We start from the raw sequence: 20061 nt of genomic DNA on the forward strand, positions 1-20061 counted from the left end.
GGCCCTGGTCTCCTCTTTTCTACGCATGCGCACGTATGTGGAAGCCGGACGACGACCTCAGGTATCATTTCTCAGATTCCAGCCTCCATGTTTTCTGAGACGTAGTCTCTTGCCAGCCTAGAAGGTGCCAAGTTGGCTAAGCTGGCTGGCCAGTGGGCTCCAAGGGCCTGCTTGCCTCTGACTCTCCTGTACTGGTATTACAAGCCCATGCCACTGTACCAGGCTTAGTTCCTGCTAGATGCAGGTCATCATGCATCAAGCAAGCACTTGACCAACTGAGCCATCTCCTCAGCCCTGTCCTCTTCTTAACCTCTTCCAATTCCTTTCTTTAATAAGCACCCAGAGAACTGCTGACTCCCGCATTCACCCCACTAGCCCAGGCTTCTCCTCAGCACATAGCTCCTTCAGTGGCCTGTTTAAACATCTGGGGCACTTCAGACTCAGTAACTTCCGAGCCAAACCCCTTCTTCCTGTCTCCAACTGGCTCTTCTCTTGCTCTCCTATTCTCAGGAATGGCATCCAACAACCGGGACTAACTTCTGAGTCCTCGACTTCTCCTGACCCCGCCTACTGCCTTCTGACTCCTCCTACTTTCATATGGCCCCTCCCACCATCTTCTGACTCTGTCCATTTTTAAATGGTTCTGCCCACCTTCTCCTGACTCCGATGCTCACCGTCCTTCTAGAACTCCCCTAGTCCTGACAAGTTTACCTTCCAAACAGCACCGGATTCTCTTCACTGCCCTTTATGTCTACCACCTGACTGCTCTGTTAGATCATTGCCCACCCCTACCCTTTCCCCAACCTTGGAAATGAACCTAAAACTAGGGCTGAGAAGCAGGATTCTCATCTGCAGATTCAATCGACTGGAACTATATGTCTCTTTCATGTTTATAAAATGAGAAGAGTTGATCTCTGACTCTTAAGACTCTACCCTACCAGGATGACTCAAAGCTAATGTCAATCTTTCTGGATGTCACTACCTGGTGTTGCCATATTTCAACTCATTCCAGCTTTTTGGGCTCTTACCCAGCACCAAGGCATGTCAAGTGGTCATGCTGTTGGGCATCTGTGTACAGAGCCAGGTCCTCCCATGTCCTATCTGCGGGCCCTTCCTTTAAGCTGAATCAGGAGATCAGAAACCTGAAGAACATGAGAACTTTGTATTTAGTGTCTAAGCATTTCTGAGACCCTTCTCCTCTGGGTCCTCTGGGTCCCTACCAGTATTGCCGGGGAGAGAGTCCCAGGTCCGCACTGTTCCAGAACTTGTGAGCCTATCTTTCCCTACTCCCAACCCTAGGGCCAGCCTTGTATGGGGATGGAATGGGGAGATACCCAGGCCCATCTGCGTTAGGGTATGACCAACGCATTCACACCAGCTCTCTCTCCCCTAGTGTAATGCTTTGCCTCAGATAAAATTCATCATCGATTTTGAATAGGGATTCTCCTGTAATTTTATGTGGTTGGGCCCAACAAATTATGTAGATCCCGTTCTGCTCCCCTATGCTTTCACCAGCCATCTTGTCCACTTCTTTGAGTTGTAAGGGCTCAGGCTGTGGAGAAACAAGCTCAAACAGTAGTCAGGAGAACGCTACTGCACATCTCCCCAAAGCCATCAATCAAATCTAAGTCAGCTTCCTACTGACCGGACAGAAAAGAATGAGGGAAATGAGGAGAAATGAAGAGAAAAATGATTACTATCTGGACCGGCTTACTGGCCCCTCCTGCCCCACCCCTCCTCAGTACTAATGAGCACACAGGGTCACGGGGTGCCTGCTGAGTCTCCCTGCTCCTTGGCAAGCATTTTGCCCAGGTGAAGACCCTGGACCAGAGAGGCCAGCTTCGTGCCTGGGCAGGCAGCACGCCTCCCAGTGGCTGCTCGCGCTGCTCTCGCCCTTGAGTGTCACCTAGACCCCAGGAGGTTGTCCTGGGAGTATGATCCCGATGTTCTCAGGGTGAGTAAAGTAGGGGACAGTGCTTGGCTTCAGTGGGTGGTGAGTGAGCCCCGTCTCCAGATGAGAATTAGTGGCCTGTAGTTTGGGAATGCCACCTGGCAGGCAGAGCTTAGCTCAGTTAACTCTGAGATCAGTCACCAGGCCAGCCACTCAACTTCCCCCCTCCCTTCCCCTTCCCTCCCCTTCCCTCCCCTCCCCTCCCCTTCCCTCGTCATGTTCTGTTCTTTGTGTGCGTGCATGTATGTGTGCGGTTGGCCTGCTGCATGCTAGACAAGGACTCTACCACTGAGCCACATCCTCAGTTCCTTTGACTTACTGTCTTTTAATCCACTCTTCGTTCTGGATTCTGCTCCGGGGAGGGGCTCTGTATTTCTTCAGAGACAGCTAACGAAGAATATCGGTTAAGATACATTCTCTGAGGCTGAGGAGATGGCTCACTGCAGAAAGTGCTTGTCGGGCAAGCTTAATGACATGGGTTTTGTTCACCGAAACACGTGTAAAAGCCAGACACAGGAGTGTAAGCATCTCCAATCCCAGCGAGGCCATGAGGAGATGGGAATGGAGACGGAGGAATCTCCTGGAGGTTCTGCTAGCCTGCTTTATGCAGAGACCTTGTCTCAACCAAGGTGGAAAGATGAGGGCTAACAGATGTTTCCAGTTTGTCCTCTGCCCGCTGCCATGGTACGTGCTCAACCCCACCCCAACACATGAACACATATCCACCCCCAACACATACATGTGCTCACACAAACGATTTATTTTCTGTTCTTTATGACAGTGTCACATGTAATAGTCCATGTGTTAAAATCATACTGAGTAGAGTGTCTGCTACACGGGCGTCTTCTTCTTAGAGGCCAGGTGAGCCCCGTGCTCCTCACCAGCTGCTCGAGAACCTTTGATGTGAGGGCTTTGTTTGTTTGGTTGGTTTTTTGTTTTTGTTTTTCCCAACTGGGGAAGGCGGGGCACAGAAAAGATTGGGAAGGACCTGAAGGACCTTATACAGACAATTAGGAAGCAGAGCAGGGCCTCCCACTGCTTTGGGGGGGAGCCTCCACCCCTCCCCCCGCTCTGTTTACTGGGGGTTGGGGGGGAGTAAACATGGAGTCAGGGTAAATGAGTCAAACCACTTGTTTTACCCTGACAGATGTTTGCTTAAGCTATGGAAAGCATGCATGATTGGCAGTTTCCATGGTGATAGATTTGCTAGGGATTAACTGTGAGTGAGTCATGGCTGGGGCTCCCTCCTGCACCATCCCCTTCCTGGCTGTGGAGAAGGGAGCTCTGAAGAGTAAACACTGCATCCCTACCTCCAGAGCCACATCACGTACATTACCTAGATATTTTATCCCAGGCGGGGAGGTGACTTGTGAGGAGCAGCCAAACATTAGGTGTGGTGCCCCTACTGTATTTATGGAGCCTGACTGCCTGCCCTCACCAAGCTGGGATCTACCACAGCCTGTGGTAGGGGTTGCAGGTGTGAGAATAGGGGTTGGCCTAGATTCTTCATTTGCTTTGCTCCTCAAAGCAGTTTTCTTCTCCAAGCTGTACCAGCAAAACATCCCTCCCTACATGGTTTTCCCAAACACACCCTTAGGGAGGCAGCCCCACCCCCACCCCCAGGAACCCAGGGACCACAGTTCAAGAAGCTTGCTGAGAAAAATACCAGTTGTATGAAGTCACATAACCCTTGTCCTCAAATCCCAAACTCTTACTGGAAAGGGTAAGAGGCTCTTTGGCCACAGTCAGCACTGGGAGCTGTGGTCGACCACACCCAGCATAAAGAACTTGGTGGGAAACCAACAGCTTTTCCCAGAATGGCTCTGGCCATCTTCTTTGTCAAGGTGTGTTTCTGTACCATCCTTGACTCTTGAGCATGACTTCCTGTTTACACCTATGCATCCTGGGAAGCTGTCTGTCTGCAGGACCGAAGCGTGGATTGCCCAGTGTTTATGTCTCTCTGACTCCTCTCCCTGACCCGGGCTATCAGTGCTGACCCTACTCACCATCCACCCCAAGCTGTCTCCTAATCCCCCTCACATTTTGTCCGTCATGAATGAGAACAAGCCTGGCCAAGACAGGGGGACTCTAGGTTTAAGGACTAGAGAGGACCAAGAAAGGATGGGGCAGATCCCACTTCATTCTGATGGACTTGTGGGCAGGAAAAGGAGAAGAGAGGAAGCTCTGTGATTTTACACACTTGACTAAAGATATTATGGAACTTGTAATTTTATCAAAAGTATTATATCTCTAATTGTTATTGCCATAGCCTATCACGTGACACACTGCACGGAGCTCTTGATGATACCGATTCTCGTTTAAACCCTCCCTGGTTCTATTAGAGATGGGTCTACTCTCTTAGTCTATTTTCTCTCTGTCACAAAATGCCCGAGATTGAGTAGACGTTTATTTGACTCGTGATTCTGGAGACGGGAAAGTTCAAGAACACAGTGTCTAACATCTGCTCAGCATCTGTTAAAGGCCTTGGGACATGTTAGGACAGGCTGGAGGGCGTCACATGGTGAAGCATAGCAAACCATGCTAGCTCAGGTTTTCTCCACCCTCTTGTTATAGTCCTTCCTCTACCTTCCAGGTGTTGGAGTTACAGGCTTATACCCTTGGGCTGGACAGTTGGGCTTCGTTGAAGTTGTTATTGTTTAATGATACAGAGAGTGGCGCCCGGGGCTTCATACATCTTAAGTGAGTCTTGCTTTACCATGGGGCCTCATGCACCTAGCCCTCTTTTCTTATAAAGCCACTAAAGTCACCATGTGGTCCCATTCTTATGACTTCATCTTACCCTAACTACCTCTTCAAAGTCCCATCTCCAAATGCTCTTAACATAATGTCCCTCCCCCAGATAGCCCAGGCTAGCCCGGTGTAAGAGAACTCCAGCTCAGGAACTCCCAAGTCCAAGTTCTCAGCACAAAGATTTATTTGCCCCAGAGAGACAGAGGGAAGAAAATAGGAGACAAAGACAGGAAATAGAGAACAAGGTAGAAGAGAGAGGGAACAAGGGAGAGGGAGAAGGGGTATTTATTCCAGTGGGGACAAGACTGCCTCTGGATATTAGGGAACAGACATGGTCCATAGGCAAGTGGCAGTTTATAAAGGTAAAAGGAGAAATCCTGTGTTGGGATGACATGTTTCATTTTGATTGGTCTTGTTAATTAGGGTAGCCCAAGGGGGATTTTGATTGCTGGACTTCAGTATTTTGCTAGCTGGACCTTGGTGGTCAGCTTCAGGAAGAGGAAGTGGCCAAATAAGGGAATGGACCTTGGTGGCTGGCTTTAGGAATGCAATCTAATGGTTTTTAGCAGGGCAGAGGGAGTTGAGGAGAAGGCCACGGCCTGCCAGAGCCATGGTCGCATGGTCTGGTCCTATTGTCCTATGGTCCCATGACCCCATGGTCATATGGTTGTCATGGTCACCGAGCTCAAGCTGGCCAGAGACCCTCCCCGTGGAACTTGTCATACAGCTGATCTCCTGCCTCTGTCCCCGAGATGCTGGGATGACAGGACCGATGGGCACCACTGTGCTCAGCTAACAGGAGCTTCTCACTTCAGTTTCCAATACACCAACCTTTGGAAAAATTCAACGAGGCCTTGGCTCCAAGGTCCCTCATTTGCAGCAATTTGTGCTAAAACCCTTGTTCCAATTTCATATTCAAAATCTTACATATCTACCTCTGCTTTAAAGTTTAGGCTAAATCTTTACTTGGGGTCTGTTGTCCTTCACCCACAGGGTAAGCAGTGAACCCTACTGTTTCTGTGGTGTCTGGGGCTATCCCTGTGCAGAAGCCTGCCATCCTTGCTTGGGCCTTGGCATTGCAAGGGCCCTGTCTGATGCTGTCATTCCCAGCAGCATCCTTAGAGCTGTGAGGAGATGGAGGACCGGCTCTGGCTCCAAGAAGAAAAGGGATAAAGGTTCTACAAGAACAACTTAGCTGACCAGGCCGGAAGCCAGTGTAAGGTAGCAGCATGGCTTGGAAGTGAGGAAGAAGGGAGGGAGAGACAGCCCAAGTCTTTGGAAACTTCATGTAGCCCAAGCTGGTCTGGGACAGGCTGGCTTCAAACTCTTGATCCTCCTGCCTCAGTTCATTTTTGTGGGTGGACATTGATATAGTAGCTCTTGTTAGGTGCCGAGTACTATACTATGCACCTTATAAATCTTTCTCTCTGCCTTTGCCACAGCCCTATAAGGTGCTATTTGATGTGTGGACAAGAAAATTGGGCAAGGTTTAGGCGCTTTAAAGTGTATATATTCCTCTTTTAGGAGAAGATTAAATTCAGGAAACCAGAGAAAGGAAGAAAATGGGCAGGATGTCTCAAGAAACAGAAAGTTGGAGTCTGTAAGGACACAGTTGGAAGTCCTTAGGGGGAGGCCTGGGTGTTCCTTGACTAAGAAAGAGTAATCCGTCTTCAGTGAACCCACAGGAACCAAGGAAGCATAGCGCAAAAGCCTAGGGTTGCTCCCACACCACTTCATTGACCTCCATTTGCAAGAACAGACTAGAGAGTTGGGTTGGAAAGTCTGGGCTAAGTGGCAGCTGTCTTTGGTGTGTTTGTGCTGCGGTGAACTCGGTGCGGGGAGAAAAGGGACGGTGCTGGTCTGGTTCAGTCAGTGGCTGACTCGTTTTTATTTTACACATGGGATCCTTGTTGAGACGTGCAAGGAATAAATTCCTTTCCTGGTCATCTGCGTTTGCTGTGAGACCAGCTCTCTCTCCGTCTGGTGCCATCACCGTAGACTAATGGTTAGTGGTAATGCTGAATCCGAATGGTCCGAATGCCATAGCCTCGATAGGTAACGATGGCGGCTAACGCCATCATGCTTGTCTGTCAAAGCCATGTCGACCAAGATATCCCAGAAGGACTTGGCTGGAGGACTGAACCCCATAGGCATGTGGAAGCAACGTACCAACTGTGCCATCCTGATACAGAAGAAAGTGTAGTTGGGATAGAGCGATCAACTGCTTCTCACGGTGACAGTTGAAAACCCACGAGGAGGGCCGGAGAGACGGACGGACAGTCGGGGGCTTGTACTGCTCTTGCAGGGGAACCAAGTTCAATTCCCAGCACCTGGGATATCTTGGGGGCCGCTCGCAACGGCCTGCAACTCCAGCTCCAGGGAATCCAACATCTGGCTCCTGACACTCATGTGCTCACGCCTCAACACAGGTACACCTATACTCATAATTAAAAATAAAAGTAAATAAAAAAAAGAACCCCACACGGAGAGGCTGGTCCAGATGCACATCGGCGGTGACTACTAGGGGCTGAAGTGCTGTGAAGAATCCAGTGTGTGCTGGTGACTACAATAGTCCACCCTTGTGAGGGTTGGAGCCCCAATCGTGTCGTTCTTATTTTTTTTCCCCCAGAGGACAATCTAAGGAAGCCATGATTATTAGAGAGGGGTTGGCTCTGTGATGTGGGGTAGACCCAACTCTCGGGTCCTTGAAGATCAGAGATAGCTGAGAGACTTGAGCTAAGTTGCTCTTGCCATCGGCCTGGGTCTCGGCTTCCTTGTTCTTCAGAAAACAAAAGTTAATTAGATGCTCTCTGGGATGCCTTCCGGCTGTAAGAGTTTTCAATTCTAAAGAGCCATTCGATCCATTTTTAGGAAACAGGCCGTGAAGAGTGTAAAGGCTGTAGCAAACGAGCGCCTACCTTTCCCCAAAAAACGACTCCGGCAATGACCAAAGTACTTTTAAAAAAATGTGTTTACTGGCAAGTAAGTTTTAGGAGATAGTATGTGTGTGTTTCCCTTCTCAGAGTCAGTATCAGCATACTTCAGACAGTGGTCAACCCAGCAAGACAAACTGGCAGCTTTGTTTTGACTAAACAAGGTTTTCCCTCTTCTGAGACAAGGTCTTGCCAGGTAGCCCAGGATGGCTTTGAACTCATACTTCTGCCACATCAGCCTCCTGAGTGCTGGGATTACAGGTGTGTATCGGGGCATGTGACTATCTCTGGAGCTTTAAACAAGTGATATCTGTAAGACACCTGGACCGTAGTGCTCTGGGTGTGGGCACACCCAGCCTTGGTCTAGCCCTAGCATTTACAGTAAGGTTTCCAGCTACACTGGAAGCAGAAACAAAGTGAATGCTTTTGACTAAATGCTTGACAAGGATGCCTGCCCCTTCCCCCATTCCATCACAATCAAAACAAGTTACCTAGATCTCGTTAGTGAGCAAGACGTCTATAGGTCAGTAGAGCCTAAGAATCATTGGGTGATATGTGTGCACTTCACCCCAGGCCCAGCAGGCATCACCCCATGCTGCCTTCCCTCCTAGGACGTCATCATCTGAGTCTCTTCTTGCTGAGTTTGTGAGTCAATCCTTCTCTTCCGCTGAACAGGAGCCCGGGTCTTTCCCCAAGTGCAGTGGACAGTTGCCATTTGCTGTTGTCCGGAGCAAAGAGAGAATGAGTGACCGTAGATCAGTCACCTTCTTTGGGATTCTCCCGGGCCTTCAGGCGCGACCTTCTGTCTGGGGTCAGAAGGAAGAAGACAGCACAGTGAACCACAGGAAGTACAGCGTGGGCAGGAATAGAACAGTATACAGTTTCCCAAAGCTGAGTGAATGGCAGACATGCTGGGGACTCGGGGGCAGAGAGGAGTCCTGGCAGGGGAAGGGGGCAACATGGTAGGCAGTAAGGCACAGCCAACAGTCAATCTGGTAATGGGTGAGGACCTTGCCAGAGGGTCCGGATTTGGGAGGATCATGAAAGGGGAGGGAGTAGAGATGGAGCTGCAGTTTGGGAAACACAGCCCTCGGCATCAGGTTATTCTGATAGCAAGGAGCCTCAGGGACTGGAGGCAGTCATACCTCTATATGATTGAACTATGAACATATATATATATATATATATACACACACACACACATATACATGTATATATATACACACACATACATATATACATACATATATACACACATATATACATACATATATGTGTACATATATACATATATATACATACATATATGTGTACGTATATACACACACACACACACACACACACACACACACACACACACACACACACACACACACACACACATATATATGCCTGTGTGTATAAACTACTGGTGCTTATACTGGTGCTCTCTCCTTAACACCACCCCACCCCCCAAATACCCCTCCACAGAGGCAAATGTTTATCTTCATCTTTGGTACTTTTGAAGCCTGTGTTTCACAAAATATGTCATTGTAGCTGTAACTTGATTGATCAGTGTAAGACGTTAGGCACTAACTTCACGCTGTGAAATATGGATCTATGTCACCTACATGACCCTCCCATCTACTTCCCAATTTTGATGAGGTTTCATTAATTATTTATTGATTACCTTGAGAACTTTTAAATTCTTAAACCCCCATTATTTTATCAAGCTTTGTTTACATCTCTTCATTCCTTCCATTGTTTTGGAACCCGAGACTCTTTGGGTTGTTTCTTGGTTTCTTATATATATATATATATATATATATATATATATATATATATATATATACACATATATATATATATGCTTATAAGGAATACTTTAATTACTGCTCTCATCTTTTTTTTTCTCCAACATTATTAACTTGGGTATTTCTTATTTACATTTCGATTGTTATTCCCTTTCCGGTTTCGGGCCAACATCCCCTAGCTCTTCCCCTCCCCTTCTCTATGGGTGCTCCCCTCCCCATCCTCCCCCCATTGCCGCCCTCCCCCCAACAATCATGTTCACTGGGGGTTCAGTCTTGTCAGGACCAAGGGCTTCCCCTTCCACTGGTGCTCTCACTAGGCTGTTCATTGCTACCTATGAGGTTGGAGCCCAGGGTCAGTCCATGTATAGTCTTTGGGTAGTGGCTTAGTCCCTGGAAGCTCTGGTTGGTTGGCATTGTTGTTCATATGGGGTCTCAGCCCTTCAAGCTCTTCCAGTCCTTTCTCTGATTCCTTCAATGGGGTCCCGTTCTCAGTTCAGTGGTTTTGCTGCTGGCATTCGGCCTATGTATTTGTTGTATTCTGGCTGTGTCTCTCAGGAGAGATCCACATCTGGTTCCTGTCGGCCTGCACTTCTTTGCTTCATCCATCTTGTCTAGTTTGGTGGCTGTATCTGTATGGGCCACATGTGGGGCAGGCTCTGAATGGGTGTTCCTTCTGCCTCTGTTCTAAACTTTGCCTCCTATTCCCTCCCAAGGGTATTCTTGTTCCCCTTTTAAAGAAGGAGTGAAGCATTCACATTTTGATCATCCGTCTTGAGTTTCATTTGTTCTAGGCATCTAGGGTAATTCAAGCACTTGGGCTAATAGCCACTTATCAATGAGTGCATACCATGTGTGTTTTTCTGTGATTGGGTTACCTCACTCAGGATGGTATTTTCCAGTTCCGACCATTTGCCTATGAATTTCATAAAGTCATTGTTTTTGATAGCTGAATAATATTCCATTGTGTAGATGTACCACATTTTCTGTATCCATTCCTCTGTTGAAGAGCATCTGGGTTCTTTCCAGCTTCTGGCTATTATAAATAAGGCTGCTATGAACATAGTGGAGCATGTGTCTTTGTTATATGTTGGGGCATCTTTTGGGTATATGCCCAAGAGAGGTATGGCTGGGTCCTCAGGTAGTTCAATGTCCAATTTTCTGAGGAACCTCTAGGCTGATTTCCAGAATGATTGTACGAGCTTGCAGTCCCACCAACAATGGAGGAGTGTTCCTCTTTCTCCACATTCTCACCAGCATTTGCTGTCACCTGAGTTTTTGATCTTAGCCATTCTCACTGGTGTGAGGTGAAATCTCAGGGTTGTTTTGATTTGCATTTCCCTTATGACTAAAGATGTTGAACATTTCTTTAGGTGTTTCTCAGCCATTCGGCATTCCTCAGCTGTGAATTCTTTGTTTGGCTCTGGACCTCATTTTTTAATAGGGTTATTTGTCTCCCTGTGGTCTAACTTCTTGAGTTCTTTATATATTTTGGATATAAGCCCTCTATCTGTTGTAGGATTGGTAAAGATCTTTTCCCAATCTGTTGGTTGCCGTTTTGTCCTAACAACAGTGTCCTTTGCCTTACAGAAGCTTTGCAGTTTTATGAGATCCCATTTGTTGATTCTTGATCTTAGAGCATAGGCCATTGGTGTTTTGTTCAGGAAATTTTCTCCAGTGCCCATGTGTTCGAGATGCTTCCCCACTTTTTCTTCTATTAGTTTGAGTGTATCTGGTTTGATGTGGAGGTCCTTGATCCACTTGGACTTAAGCTTTGTACAGGATGATAAGCATGGATCAATCTGATTCTTCTACATGCTGACCTCCAGTTGAACCAACACAATTTGCTGAAAATGCTATCTTTTTTCCATTGGATGGTTTTGGCTCCTTTGTCAAAAATCAAGTGACCATAGGTGTGTGGGTTCATTTCTTGGTCTTCAATTCTATTCCACTGGTCTATCTGTCTGTCTCTGTACCAATACCATGCAGTTATTATCACTATTGCTCTGTAATACTGCTTGAGTTCAGGGATAGTGATTCCCCTGGAAGTCCTTTTATTGTTGAGGATAGTTTTAGCTATCCTGGGTTTTTTGTTATTCCAGATGAATTTGCAAATTGTTCTGTCTAACTCTCTGAAGAATTGGATTGGTATTTTGATGGGGATTGCATTGAATCTGTAGATCGCTTTTGGTAAAATGGCCATTTTTACTATATTAATCCTGCCAATCCATGAGCATGGGAGATCTTTCCATCTCCTGAGATCTTCTTCAAGTTCTTTCTTCAGAGGCTTGAAGTTCTTATCGTACAGATCTTTCACTTGCTTGGTTAAAGTCACACCGAGGTATTTTATATTGTTTGGGACTATTATGAAGGGTTCGTTTCCCTAATTTCTTTCTTGGCTTGTTTCTCTTTTGTGTAGAGGAAGGCTACTGATTTATTTGAGTTAATTTTATACCCAGCCACTTTGCTGAAGGTGTTTATCAGGTTTAGTAGTTCTCTGGTGGAACTTTTGGGATCACTTAAATATACTATCATATCATCTGCAAATAGTGATATTTTGACTTCTTCTTTTCTAATCTGTATCCCTTTGATCTCCTTTTGTTGTCTGATTGCTCTGGCTAGAACTTCAAGAACTATATTGAGTAAGTAGGGAGAGAGTGTACTGCCCTCATCTTAAGGGAATCTGTATAAGACTTTTATATACTGAGGTTTTAAGGCAATATCAGGAAAACTGTAGTAAACTGATTGTCCTTGGTAAGTGGACCAAATCTCAAGAATAATTAAACTTTCAGTGAGTAAACACTGTCATCCCCCTCACCCTGCCACCTGCCAAACATTTTTCTGTGTTATGGATGCAAAGGAACTATGAAAAAGGGCTGCCCCATATTACAGGGAAATTCTTGTCTTTTCTTATTTTAGATGCACAATGGTTTTGCACCATTGTTTCACATGCATGTGTACCTGCATGCAGTACCTGTGGAAGCCAGAAGAGGGCATCTGGGTCTGGTGTCACTGATGGTTGTGAGCCACCAATGTGGGCTCTAAGAACTGAACCCAGGTCCCCTGGAAGAGCAGTCAGTGCTCTTAACCTCTGAGCCATCTCTCCAGCCCACACTACGTTCTTCTCTAGTAAACATTTAGGAATATAATTTTCCAATGACAAGACAGAATATAAATTTTGCTTAAATGTAATCCAGCTGCTATGTTAGTATTTTCTAGCCTTTCTCTTAATCTGCCTTAATGGCTAACCCAAAATGCATATTGAATTATATTTCTAATTTCCCCGGTGGTCTCGTTGAAGCTTGGGACTTCATTGCCACTGACTCAGAGTGAGGTTTTTGTTTTCTATGTTACTGTGGTGCTGTCTGTGGTTTTGCTCTATTCCTCTTTTATCCTATCTATAAGTTTTATTTTATCTTATTAATGTGTGTGTGTTGGGGGGGGTGCATGTGCCACGGAGTGCGTGGGAGGTCAGGGGACAACTCTGTGGAATCAATTCTCTTCTCCCACCTCTCCGTGGATTTCAGAGATGCGACTCAGTGATTTGCAGTTAGACTGTTCTCCCTGTCTTCAGTTTCAAAGGTTAAAAGAGACCAGTGAACAGGTCGGTAGGTGCTCCTCTCTCTGTCACTGACTTGTTATCCTGGCCTTCATTTCAAGCCTGCTTTACTACCACTGCCTTTTTCCTTTGTGACCGACATTTTTGGTTTTTTTTGTGGGAGTGCATACTTTAAAGGCTTTCTCTGAAACGATATGGACAGTTGAAGTTTTTGAGCTCTTCTCAGCCTAACTTCACTTTCACTCAACTGTTAATCCGGCTAAACGTCTCGTTTAAAAACAGTCTTCCCTACAAATTTCCAAATCTGTGTCTTTAGCATCAGTGTGTGGCTGAGGAGACGGAGGTGGTCTGCTGTTTGTTCTCCTGTTAATGTCCAGTGTTTAATCCTTGACAGCACTCTTGAAATAAAACAGCGATGTATTTAGGTGTGGGTTCCCCCCCATTCTTTGTGCTGGAATGTAGTGGGGATAAAGACACACTCCAAGTCTTCTTCAGTTTGGGGAAACTTCTGGAACTTTCTTTTCTTCTACTTTCTCTGTTTCTGTTATCTCTCTGTTCTCTGGCCACTCCAATTTCATGTTTTCTCTCTGATTTCCCAAACTTTCCTACCCTTTTATAGTTTTAATCCTACACAATTAGGAACACACTTAATTTATAGCATTTAAGGTTATCATTTCGTTTATTTGTCTGTTTCTTTATTGTGTATTCCGCTATCTGGGTCTTAGGATTCAAACTTGGCGGCAAGGGCCTTCACCCACAGAACCATCTCACCAGTCTAGTTCTATGGCATTTTTAACTTCAACGGTCACATTTTTATTCCAATTATTCTTGTTGGAATTTTTTTCTCAGCATTTTATTCTGCTGGCAGAATATTCCTTCCTCTTGGATGTATCAGGAGTTACTAATTAGTGATTTTTTTTTCCCCAAAATTCTCTCAGCCATGATCTCCCATTGTGGTTGCTCCACGTTTATTTGTGGGTTTTTTTATTTTTGTTTATTTGCTGTGGTTCTCCACAGCCATCTGGAGAGTTTTGGTCGTTGTGTGGGTTCTTGTGCTCTAGGTCCTTCAATAGGACCTTTTCCTGCTGGATGGGAGAGTAAGTGGACACATTTGTGTGCCCACCTGATTCATGGACAGGGCTTCTTTTGAGGTGTAGCATCCGAATGACAGCCTGGCTGCCTCAGGCCACACCGAGGCTCCTTTTGAACCTACAAAGCCGCCCTTTCCACCCCTGCTGTTTTCAATAATCTCTGTGCCCCAAACAGGAGACTTTTTAGTCTTGGAATCGATGCATTCTCTCGGCATAAAGGCGTGTATTAACCCCGCTATCACCCTTTTAAGTGTTCCTTTAAGGAAAGAAGGAATGAGTAGAAAGAAATTAGGCCTGCCAGGGTGTTTTCAATCTTACTACCTGAATATTGGGAAAATTGTTTTCAATTTAGATACAGCTCAGTTGACAGTGCTGGCCTCGTATCACGGGTCCTGGGCGGGGACATCAGCCATCAAACACTGGGTGCAGTGGTACAAGCCTGTAATCGGCACTTGGAAGGTACATTCAGGAGATCAGTAGTTCGAGGCCATCCTTTGCTACATAGAGTTAAAGGTCAGCTCTGTCTGAAACAAACAAATAAGATTTTTTTAAAAAAAAGTGATCACCGTAAAATGCTGGGAAAATGCAAACAACAACGAAAACTGAAGAAATCAAATCTGTTCTTCCATCCTGCAGAAATAACATAACATTTGTCATCATCTTCTAGTTCCTCTGGAGTCCGTAGTCACATGTATTAATGAAGGCCAGAGGTCAACACTGTGTGTCTCCCTCTGCCGCTCTCCTCCTGTTTTCTGAGGCAAGGTCTCATTGGACCTGGAGCTTGACGATTCAGCTACACTGGCTGGGCAGGAGCCCCAGGGCTCGGTCTGTCTTCATCTCCCCCAGACTGGGATTACGGCTGTACATTACTCTTCTCTGTTCATGTGGGTGCTGGGTGCTCATGCTCGGGGCTACTCTTCGTGTGTCAAGTTCTTCTTGGACAGAGGTACTTCCCCACCCTCTTCCATGCCTCTCTCCCTCTCCCCCTCCTTCTCCCTCCTCCCACTCCCCCACCTCAGCTACAATGGGAGTATGCCATATGCTGTTTCTGCTAAGCCTCTTTAAACAATGGCTTCAGCTACCTTTCTGTCTCACAGCACATCCCACATGTCTCTGAGGCCTGGTACTTACTGCCAGGCACACCACCATCCTCTTACTGACAGGTGCATACACCACCATCCCCCAGTTTCAGACGTGAGATAGTTACGTAATTTTCCCTGCCCCAAACAAGTACTTACAAACACTGTTGGTTACATCTTTATTCATACCTGTCCTAGTTTGCTTTTCTGTTGCTGTGATAAAACATTCTGACCAAAAGGAAATCAGAGGAGGAAAGGGTTCATGCGGTGTCTTAGTCAGGGTCTCCATTGCTGTGATGAACACCATAACCAAAGAGCAAGCTGAAGAGGAAGGGGTTCATTCGATGTTCATCATCAAAGGAAGTCAAGGCAGGACTCAAACAAGACAGGAACCTGATGCAGGAGCTGATGCAGGAGCATGGAGGAATGCTGCTCACTGGCTTGCTCCCCAGGGCTTGCTCAATCTGCTCTCTTATAGAACCCAGGACCACAAGCCCAAGGGTGTCCCCACCCGTAGTGCCTGGGCCCTCCCCCATCAATGACTAATTAGGAAAATGTCCTATGAGCTTGTCTACAACTTGCTCTTGTGGAGGCATTTTCTTGTTTGACATAAAAACTATCCAGTGCATTTGACTTATACTTCCTAGACACAGCCCACCACTGAGGGAACTGGAGGGAAGAACCCGGAGGGAGAAACTAAATCAGAGACCATGGAGGAGTGCTGATTACTGGCTTGCTTGTTGGCTTTGTAACATAGGCCAGGCCCCCTGGTATAGGGATGGTGCCTTCCACAGTGGGCTAGGCCCTCCCACATCAGTTGTCAATCAAGATAATTCCTCACAGACTTGTCCACAGGCCAACCTGATTGAGGCAGTTCTTCGGTTGAGGTTCTCTCTTCCCAGGTGACTTTAGGTTGTGCCAAGCTGATAGTATAGACTATCCAGCACAGTACCCTTGGCAGAATCACTGGGACAAAAATGTGTGTAGACCCAAGTCTTGGCCCAACATTCAGGGTTCTTTTGAAATAGAACCCTGTAGCTTTCTGGCCCCAAACTTCCCCTTGAATCTGCTTCCCCTGTGTAAAGCCTGGCTTTGCAGTTTACTAAATGTGAGACTTAGGGCTGTTTCAATCAACTTCTTTGAGAACTTTTCTATAAAGTGAGAAAGTCGTTCCACTTTTCTGATGTGGTCGTTGTAAGGGTTAAACAAAAGTAAAATTTGCGTGAAGCTCTTACTCAGCCCTGTAGACTGAATATAAGTTAATAATGGCGGTATCAGAACTGCGTCATCCCTGAGTCCACTAAAATCCCCTTCAGGGACACTTCTGTCTTAGTCACTGCTGTGAGCAGACACCATGACCAAGACAACTCTTATAAAGGGCAACATTTAATTGGGGCTGCCTTACAGTTCAGAGGTTTAGTCCATTATCATCATGGCGGGAAATGTGGCAGCATGCAGGCAGACATGGAGCCAGAGAGAGAAAACATATCTACACTGGATCCGCAAGGCAGCAGGAAGAGAATTGTGAGCCACCGAACCTGGGCTTAAGCTTCTGAGTCCTGAAAGCCACCTCCGCAGTGACACTCTTCCTCCAACAAGGCCATACCTACTTTTAACAAGGCCAGGCCTTTTAATAGTGCACCTCCCTTAGGGCCAGTGGGGGCCATTTTTATTCACATCACCATGATCCTTCACATAAAACCATGTCTCCCTGCTGTGTTGGCGTTTCATGGCCAAGTTCTCCATCAAACCAAGAGTTGATTGAGCATTCATGGACTGGGCCCTTACTCTACTTCAGAACACGTCTGTTCTGTTGAGTTGGTCCAGAAAGAAAACATTGCCCTCCTTCCCAGCTCTGTTATCGGTCCCTCACCATGACAGGTGAATTAATTTTCATTATCTTTTGGGGGGGGGTGGATGGGTAGTTTCTTGAGACAGACTTTCTTTTCACTACGCAGCTCTGGCTATCCAGGACCTTGCCATATAGACTCACAGAGATCCACGTGCCTTTGCCTATCGAGTGTTTCCACTGGTGCTCTTGGGACTTGAGGTAGTAGGGTAAAGAGATGTGGCAGAGCGTTCACCTCAGATTTTTGTCATTTGGAGCTCTGAACATGGCACCTGGTGCTGGTTGCTGGGTGATACCTAACCCCAGAAGTAAGTGAACCCTCGGTGAAATAGTTGCATTAGAAATCTGCAGGTTGGGGTTGGGGATTTAGCTCAGTGGTAGAGCGCTTGCCTAGGAAGCGCAAGGCCCTGGGTTCGGTCCTCAGCTCTGGAAAAAAAAGAACCAAAAAGAGAGAAAGAAATCTGCAGGTCTTTTTGCCCTTTCTGAACCACTTGGGCATGCCCCCGGCTAAGCAGCAAGCAGAGCTCAGCATGGGTCATCGGGACCTTTGGCTTTAAGCACACCTCCTCATCCTTAACAAGTGATAAGGTGCTTTTGTAGCTGAGGGATTTCCTCCTCAGCATGCAATCCACAAAGGTCCCTTTCACTGCCCCCGTAGATGCCTCCCCAGTTGCCTGGGGAGATGGAGAGGGTCTGCATGCACTCCTGCAAATGGTAGCTTCCAGAAAAGGGCCTGGAGGGGAGGAAGGCACCACCCTGGGGAGAGCTACCCTGCCTCACTTCATCTCCTGTCTGCCTGTCTTTCAGGAGTCATGGCTGGCTTCAACATGGGAGGAGACCTGAGGGAGCCTGCTGACAGCCTACCCCTAGGCTCCCTAGCAGCTGTCGGCGTCTCGTGAGTTCCCCTCTGGGCGATTGGTCTGAGCTGGAGAATGGGAGAGAAAACCCAGGCAGAGGAAGGGACCGCCCCTTTTGTTCTGAGAGTGCCCTGGCTGTGGCCAACCTACTTCGTATTCCAATCCTCCTTTTTACACTCGGTGGGCTGGAAAATTCACGTCTGGTGGGTTCAGACGCTGTCCTTTCACAGCCCTGCCTGGGAATGCAGGGGGAGGAGGGGGTCATGAATGCAAACTAAATCCTTCCCTTGCCCCACCCCCAACCACCCTGCCTCTTCTCCTCCTTCTTTTGAACTTAGGGATTTTTTTTTTTAACCACCGGGTTGCCAGGGTCCTGAGGGGAGCATGGAGGGGAAGCATGCTGTAATCAGAGACTAGAATCTGCATACATTTGTTGGCTCTTTGACCTTCTATAAAAAAAGGGGGGAGCAAGTGTGAGTGTGTGTGCAAATGTGGGGGTGTCTACATGCCATATGTGCATCTTATGGTACCTACATGTTAAGCAAATAGATGTTAAGATGGGGCTCCCCCTCCGTGGGTTGCTGGTTTCTGGAATTTTAGTTCCCATTACGCTGCTGGCACCTGACTGACATGGCCTTGAGTCTATTTTTTACCTTCTAGAGTCTTCCATTATTTCCCTTGTGCAGTGGGCACGAGGCTGCCTCCCTGCCTTCAGTGAATAGGTACAGAAATGCAGTAAGGTCAGAGGCAGAACCCTGGTGTGAGGCACTGACAGTGCCTGTGCTATTTTAACTACGGTACTTGAAAAATGTTAAAATATCTACCTGTGAATGTTTACTGCCAGGAATCCATTGCTGCCAGCCAGGCCCAGGGTGCCAGGCCGTGTGTATGAAACAAGGAGGCAACGAAATTGTGAAGAACATAAAGAGAGAGCAGGAAGAGCTGAGTGGGAGGGAGGGAGGGAGAGAGAGGAGGTTCCACATGAGTGCCCTGTCCTGCTTTAGACAGAGCCAGAAGTCAGAGGAGCCCTGCTGTACCCTGTCATTGCCCAGATGGGAATGGGTAGACCTCAGGGTACTATGACCTATTCACCCACACAGAGCAGCTAGATGGCAGTGCCATTTAATTCTCCCTTCTGTGTCTTAGTTTGCTTTCTGTTGTTGTGATAAAACACCATGTGGACCTCAGAAAGGAAACGGTTTACTTCAGCTTACAGATCATGGTTCATCATAACGGGCAGTCAGATTGGAGGCAGGAGCTAAAGCAGAGACGATAGATGGAGGGTGCTGCTTACTGGCTTGCTCAGCTTGCTTTCTTACCCAACCCAGGACCATCTGCCTAGGGTTGGCACCACCCACAGTGGACTGGACCCTCCCCCATCAATCCTTAATCAAGAAAATGCCTCCTACACTCGCCTACAGGCCAGAGACATTTTCTCAGTTGAGATTCCTTTTTCTCAGCTAACACTAGCTTGTACCAAGTTGACAAAAACACTTAAGTACACTGTTACCTGTGGTCTAGAGACCACAGAGGCCTCAGGGGTCCAAGACATGACTGGGTAATTCTTCTTCTCCTGGAGGAAGATGGATGGGCTGTGGCATAGTAGGTCAACCCTGGCCAAGTCCTGGAAGCTGGGCTTCCCATTCCCCATTTCAATACCCTTCTTTAATTTATCATTAAAAACAGTTACCTTGGTTTCTTTTTTACTAAGAAATACACTAGAGGAGAAAGAATACAAAATGTCCCTTCCCAGGCTAGTTCCATGGCGCTCCATGGCTGGCTTTCTCTCATGACACAGGTTCCCATAGAAAACTGAGACTTGGTGGGGTTGGGGCTGGGCTGTGTGGCAGCTCTCTCTCTTGGGTTTTGCAGGTGGTTTCTCTACATCATCTTTGCCTTCCTGCTTGGTGCCGTCTGTACCCGAGAGGCCCTCCGCTCTGACTTCCTGATAGCTGAAAAGGTGGGTGCATCCTGTGTTGCCCAAAGGGCTTAATTGTTCCTCGAACACCCAACACCCAACGGCCTCCTCTTGTGACTCTGTCTGGGAATCTGAATTGCCTTTAGCCCAGGACGAAATCAGGTGGTGGTGGTGGGGCGGGGGTAGGGAGGCGGTTTCCAGTACAGGCATGTGGAGAAGGCACAGCCTCTCTCTATGAATCCTTACATTCAGATTCCAGAAATCAAAGAGGGACACAAATGCA

General features: G+C 47.0%; 1 protein-coding gene across 2 annotated transcripts in view; it reads left to right on the forward strand.

Annotated features, from left to right (window-relative positions):
- Positions 1-20061, forward strand: part of Slc12a8 (solute carrier family 12 member 8) — a 126162-nt gene that overhangs the window by 50632 nt on the left and 55469 nt on the right. For both annotated transcript variants that reach the window (XM_032900144.1, XM_032900145.1), the window contains exons 5-6: positions 17811-17898; positions 19733-19820. In XM_032900144.1, coding sequence (XP_032756035.1) covers positions 17811-17898; positions 19733-19820 — 176 coding nt within the window. The remainder of the gene's footprint in view (positions 1-17810; positions 17899-19732; positions 19821-20061) is intronic.

This window comes from Rattus rattus, chromosome 4 (assembly GCF_011064425.1).
Source record: "Rattus rattus isolate New Zealand chromosome 4, Rrattus_CSIRO_v1, whole genome shotgun sequence".
Taxonomy (NCBI): Eukaryota; Metazoa; Chordata; class Mammalia; order Rodentia; family Muridae; genus Rattus; species Rattus rattus.